Source organism: Atractosteus spatula, assembly GCF_055471065.1.
Source record: "Atractosteus spatula isolate fAtrSpa1 chromosome 17 unlocalized genomic scaffold, fAtrSpa1.hap1 SUPER_17_unloc_6, whole genome shotgun sequence".
Taxonomy (NCBI): Eukaryota; Metazoa; Chordata; class Actinopteri; order Semionotiformes; family Lepisosteidae; genus Atractosteus; species Atractosteus spatula.
In genome coordinates, this window is record NW_028296638.1 from 12,273 (window position 1) to 18,774 (window position 6,502).

Below are 6,502 nucleotides of genomic sequence, written 5' to 3' on the forward strand. Positions count from 1 at the left end.
CCGCAGTCCGAATCCGCCGGGCCAGACCGGAGCCTGAACCCGCTGGGCCGGACCGCAGTCCGAACCCGCCGGGCCAGACCGCAGTCCGAACCCGCCGGGCCGGACCGCAGTCCGAACCCACCGAACCGGACCGCAGTCCGAACCCGCCGGGCCAGACCGCAGTCTGAACCCGCCGGGCCGGACCGCAGTCCGAACCCACCGAACCCACCGAACCGGACCGCAGTCCGAACCCGCCGGGCCAGACCGCAGTCTGAACCCGCCGGGCCGGACCGCAGTCCGAACCCGCCGAACCGGACCGCAGTCCGAACCCGCCGGGCCAGACCGCAGTCTGAACCCGCCGGGCCGGTCCGCAGTCCGAATCCGCCGGGCCGGACCGGAGCCGAACCCGCCGGACCGGACCGCAGTCCGAACCCGCCGGGCCGGCCCGCAGTCCGAACCCACCGGGCCGGACCGCAGCCAAGACCCACTAGGCCAGACCACAACCAGAGTCCTCCGGGCCAGACCAGAGTTAAGACTCGCCGATCCAGACCAGAGCCTGAACCCGCCGGGCCCCACAGTCCCATCCGCACACACCCCCACAGCCCCATCCGCACACACCCCCACAGTCCCATCCGCACACACCCCCACAGCCCCATCCGCACACACCCCCACAGCCCCACAGCCCCATCTGCACACCCCCCCACCCCAGGGCTCCTGCCGGCGGTGTTGGAGACGATGTCCACACAGGTCTGGGCCACGTTGAGCCAGAACAGGCCGAGAGTGCGGCGGGCACTGTCACTGTGGGTCTTGAAGGTCTCCCACATTCCTGACTGGTCCTCCTCCTTCTCCTGCTGCTGCTTCGTGGGGGGGGGAGGGGGGCAAGCGTTATCGAGGCGTCACTGACTGAGGAGCCCCAGAGCACCGGAACCTGGGACGCACAATCCCAGGATCCAGCAGGATCCGGACCAATCGAGTTTAAAGGATGCTGATCATGTTTCTATCACTTCTAGCTTTCTAATTCGGCTTTTCTGTATCCCTCAGAAATTAAACTCAAACGTAAAATATATTGCTTTTGTTTACTGCCTCGTTAAACAACAATCGAGCACGTGCTGCTCCAGTGCATTGTGGGATACTTGCCTTCTCTCCCACCTGTGCTCCGCCGTCCTGGGTCTCCGCTCCCTCCTCCTCCTTCTTCGTGTCACTGTAGCAACGAGATTCGGGGGGGGTGAGTGGTGTGAACGAGCGCTATGTACAAAGGGGGCGCCCCCTACGGGGCGGGTGGTTTCCTACAGGGAGGTGGTTTCCACAGCAACAGACAAGAGGCTTCACAGGAGGGAAAGCAGGGCAGCCAAACAGAACAGATACCCCCCCACCCTCTCGCCGTCCCGGGTCAGAGGTGCTGGCGAGTCCCACATGCAAGAAGGGACGTGAGGATCCGAACTGGGGTCCTGCCTGCGCGGGTCTTACTCACGGGTAAGCAGGTGGGTCACAGATCAGAACATCAGGAACCTCCATCTGGGGCCTCAGTGGCTTCAGCTCGTTGATCTTGATCCGGGTCATGTTGCCCTGTAGCCTGTACAGTTCCGGCAGCAGCTTCACCTGGGAGACACAGCATGGGTCAACCGCAGCAACCTCCGTCCACAACACTGACCTGGTCACCTGCCTCACCGGTCAGTTCCTCCTCAGTGACCTCTGCCCACTCGACACTGACCAGGTCACCCGCCCAGTGACCTCTGCCCCCCCCGGCACTGACACTGACCAGCTCAGCCCCGGCACTGGCTGGGGTGACCTGCTCCTCACCTTGTTGTTCTCGTTGAGCAGTTGCAGGGAGAGTCTGGAATCGCTGAGCTGCTGGGTGTCCAGTAGGGCTCTGTAGAGGGACTGGCCAGGCTGGACAGCCCACTGGCACCTGGGACAGAGGGACAGCGTGAGCACAGGCGCACGTACATGCACATGCACACACCAGAGAGTCTCACTGGGTGGTCGCAGAGACGACACTGGGGCTCTTTCTGCTGACCAGCTCAGACTGGTGTGAGGATCTCAGCAGAGGCAGGAGAATGGACGAGTTCACACTCACTTGCAGAAGGAGCTCTGCTTGCAGGTCTTGAAGTTAGTGCGATGCACAGCCTGTACCAGCTGGAGCCAGAGGGCTGAGAGAGTCAGTCCTGCCAGACAGAAACGCAGTATCCTGCAATAAAGGGAGAGAGACAGGGGACTGACCACACGGTCCCAGAGCCACACAGAGAGAGAGAGACAGGGGACTGACCCCACAGTCCCAGAGGCAACACTGATTGGACCCATCGGTCATGCTAATAAAGCACCTTGAACTGACGGGCGAATGCAGAAACACAGAGAGGAGATTGCTCCATATTTTAATCTATGTAAGATGACCAGGGGAAGGGTCATCCAGGACAGGTATCTACTCGACGTAGACCTGACCAAGATGGCCGCTAAGAGAAACCAGCTGACCCGCAGATGGAAAGGGCTCAGTCCGAAAAACAACAAGACACAGGTGTGTCTCATCAGGAAACAAAATATATATGCCCTGGAAACAGTGAACCAGTGCAGAAGCCAGTAGGTGAATTTGGTTAGTGTTGGTACAGATTTAAGCATAATGGATTTATGGAAGAAATAAAGGATTACAGTTTACGGTTTGTGATTTGGATATGGCGCGGATTTGTGGAACCTTACGGACTTTGGAACTCGGACTGAATAAGGATTGAGAGAACGGATTGTGGACTGGCTTGGAAGACGGAGGAACTGGAGAAATGGAGAAAAACTCCACGAAAATTAAAGAAGAGAGTGTAGTGTGAGTACTTTTGTCTCTATTATATAATCCTTTCCCCCGGAGGCACCACATCTGGGATTAAAGCACAGCGCAGCTGGAGGCTCGGCCCTGCGTGTCCCCGGGAGACGGGTGCTGTGCTGTGCGCTTATTTTCAGCAGCCATATCACCCTGCAATTCACAGCTGGCAGCCCACTGAAGCTCAGCAGGTGTGAGCCTGGTCAGTACCAGGATGGGAGACCTCCTGGGAAAAACTAAGGTTGCTGCTGGAAATGGTGTTAGTGGGGCCAGCAGGGGGCGCTCACCCTGTGGTCCACGTGGGTCCTAATCCCCCACTAGCGATGGGAACACTATACTGTAAACAGGCACCGTTCTTCGGCTGAGACGTAAAACCGAGGTCCTGACTTGGTCCTGACACCACAGCTGATGTGTGGTGAGCGTTCTGGTGCACGGTGGCTGATGTCGCATCGTCAAGTTCAAGTTTGTCATTATACTCATATACAGGTACAGTGGTGTGAAAAAGTGTTTTCCCCCTTCCCGATTTCTTATTTTTTTGCATGTTTGTCACACTGAAATGTTTCAGATCATCTAACAAATTGAAATATTAGACAAAGAGAACACAAGTAAACACAAAATGCAGTTTTTAAATGAAGGTTTTTATTATTAAGGGAAAAAAAAATCCAAACCTACATGGCCCTGTGTGAAAAAGTGATTGCCCCCTAAACCTAATAACTGGTTGGGCCACCCTTAACAGCAACAACTGCAATCAAGCGTTCGCGATAACTGGCAATGAGTCTTTTACAGCGCTGTGGAGGAATTTTGGCCCACTCATCTTTGCAGAATTGTTGTAATTCAGCCACATTGGAGGGTTTTCGAGCCTTAACCGCTTTTTTAAGGTCATGCCACAACATCTCAATCGGATTCAGGTCAGGACTTTGACTAGGGCACTCCAAAGTCTTCATTTTGTTTTTCTTAAGCCATTCAGAGGTGGACTTGCTGGTGTGTTTTGGATCATTGTCCTGCTGCAGAACCCAAGTGCGCTTCAGCTTGAGGTCACGAACAGATGGCCGGACATTCTCCTTCAGGATTTTTTGGTAGACAGCAGAATTCATGGTTCCATTTACCACAGCAAGTCTTCCAGGTCCTGAATCAGCAAAACAGCCCCAGACCATCACACTACCACCACCATATTTTACTGTTGGTATGATGTTCCTTTTCTGAAATGCTGTGTTACTTTTACGCCAGATGTAATGGGACACACACCTTCCAAAAAGTTCAACTTTTGTCTCGTCAGTCCACAGAGTATTTTCCCCAAAAGTCTTGGGGATCATCAAGATGTTTTCTGGCAAAACTGAGACGAGCCTTTATGTTCTTTTTGCTCAGCAGTGGTTTTCGTCTTGGAACTCTGCCATGCAGGCCATTTTTGCCCAGTCTCTTTCTTATGGTGGAGTCGTGAACACTGACCTTAACTGAGGCAAGTGAAGCCTGCAGTTCTTTGGATGTTGTTGTGGGGTTTTTTGTGACCTCTTGGATGAGTCGTCGCTGCGCTCTTGGGGTAATTTTGGTCGGCCGGCCACTCCTGGGAAGGTTCACCACTGTTCCATGTTTTCGCCATTTGTGGATAATGGCTCTCACTGTGGTTCACTGGAGTCCCAAAGCTTTAGAAATGGCTTTATAACCTTTTCCAGACTGATAAATCTCAATTACTGTTTCTCATTTGTTCCTGAATTTGTTTGGATCGCAGCATGATGTCTAGCTTTTGAGGATCTTTTGGTCTACTTCACTTTGTCAGGCAGGTCCTATTTAAGTGATTTCTTGATTGAGAACAGGTGTGGCAGTAATCAGGCCTGGGTGTGGCTAGAGAAATTGAACTCAGCTTTCCAAAGAGGTGATAAACCACAGTTGATTTATGTTTTAACAGGGGGGGCAATCACTTTTTCACACAGGGCCATGTAGGTTTGGATTTTTTTTCCCTTAATAATAAAAACCTTCATGTAAAAACTGCATTTTGTGTTTACTTGTGTTCTCTTTGTCTAATATTTCAATTTGTTTGATGATCTGAAACATTTCAGTGTGACAAACATGCAAAAAAATAAGAAATCAGGAAGGGGGCAAACACTTTTTCACACCACTGTATATGGTATAACAAAATGCTATTTAGCTAGCTCTCGGACAATAAGTAGTACAAAAAAACAATTCAATTGTTTAACATAAGAAAGACAGGGACAACAGGCAGTGTGCAAAACAACAAAGGTAACAGGTTATGTGCAAGAACATGCATTAACGGAATGAAATTATGGGGAGTGAGCTTTTGACATGTATGGTAGAGGTAGATTTTCAATGTGTGTTTAAGTTTTTGGTAAGAAAGAAGGTACTGTGAGGTTCAGATCATAGGTGAGAGTGAGAGAGGCTGGGAGTTTAATAGTTCGATAGTGCGGGGGTAAAAACTGTCTCCGAGTCTGGTAGTCCGGGCCCGAATGGTCCGGTATCATCCAGGTGGGGCTGCACATTGGGGGTGGTGGAGGGGAGTCCCTATTACCTGTAAAGTGCTTTAAGTGGAGTGTCCAGAAAAGCGCTATAGAAGTGTAAGCAATTATTATTTTCAGAGCCGGGAAGCCCGCCGAGACCCCGGGCTGCGTGATGCAACCAGGCCCAACCCGACCTCCCCCTCGCCGGCTGGCGTCGCATAACACTGGCCGGGCCAGCGAAACTAAACCCCTGATCTGCGGCCTAACCGCCTCCTCCATCCCCCCAGACCCGGCGCCCAGGAGCCCCTCCACCCGGCACCGCCGGCTCGGGGAACCCGCAGACCTTGGAGGACAGAGAGCAGCACCGCCAGCTTCCCTGCACACTCCGTGGTCGGACAGACCCCCAGCCGCCGCAGCCTCGTCTAATCCAGCACAGGAGGCAGGTAAACGAGCCGCCGGCGCCGCTACACCGTACCTCATAGAGTAAGTCGCCATCTTGATTCAAACCTGAGCTTTGCTCTCCCGATTCCTTTTCTGTATTCCGGCTTCTCGCGAGGTTACGTCAGCCTCCCCTGATTGGCCGGCTCGCAGCCTCGGCTCATGAATATGCATGAGCAAGGCTGAGGGAGGGGGGCGCACATGGCGGGACGCGATAGGTGGTTACGCGTACAGGTGTTTGTGTTCAAGACGGATCTCTGTCTTTACTGTTGCAAGAGCGAAGCTGCCTCAGGGCGCAGGGTGGCAGTGTAGGACGTGCCGAGGAAGTGGCGTAATTCTCGCTTGTTTTTTAGTTTCACTGCGTTAAAACTTCACTATGTAGGTTGTTGATTTGTAGATTCCAAGTGCGCAGCAGTCCGATCCAGGCCAGGTGTTCCCTGCGGCAGGGGACTGTGGTCCAGTGTACTGACCCCCCTGGACACCTCAGGGCAGTGTGACCCCCAGCACTGACCCCGCTGGACACCATCTGTTAACACCTGAAGAAGGCTCCACGGTCGAAACGTAGGTTTATTCCATGCTGGGGAAAAAAGAAAGAAAACAATTACTTGTTCCTTTGCAGCCTACGCATGCTGACGCAGCTACCCACCTGAACTACCATTTGTTTGTCTGCCTTACCACAATAAGCCCCAAAACTGAGATAATCCAGCGCTGTTTGAGCACCAATGCTGACATGTGACACATCAATTTTACTTTTTTTTTGGTTACATCTGACTTATTATGTATTAAACTGCTGAGTGCTTCACATTTGTTCATTAAAGTGAACCCAGTTTTT

The 6,502-nt window shown here is 52.8% G+C and overlaps 1 protein-coding gene across 1 annotated transcript; it reads right to left on the minus strand.

Moving 5' to 3' along the window:
* Nucleotides 1-495: 495 nt before the first annotated feature.
* LOC148810781 (neutral alpha-glucosidase AB-like) lies at nt 496-5,810 on the minus strand. The gene is made up of 5 exons (XM_088908933.1): nt 5,708-5,810; nt 2,057-2,167; nt 1,780-1,888; nt 1,451-1,578; nt 496-1,180 (listed from the first exon to the last, which is right to left on the minus strand). Exons 1-5 carry the CDS (start codon nt 5,725-5,727, stop codon nt 1,030-1,032), a joined length of 519 nt encoding a protein of 172 aa, XP_088765059.1. The 5' UTR covers nt 5,728-5,810; the 3' UTR covers nt 496-1,029.
* Nucleotides 5,811-6,502: the final 692 nt, after the last annotated feature.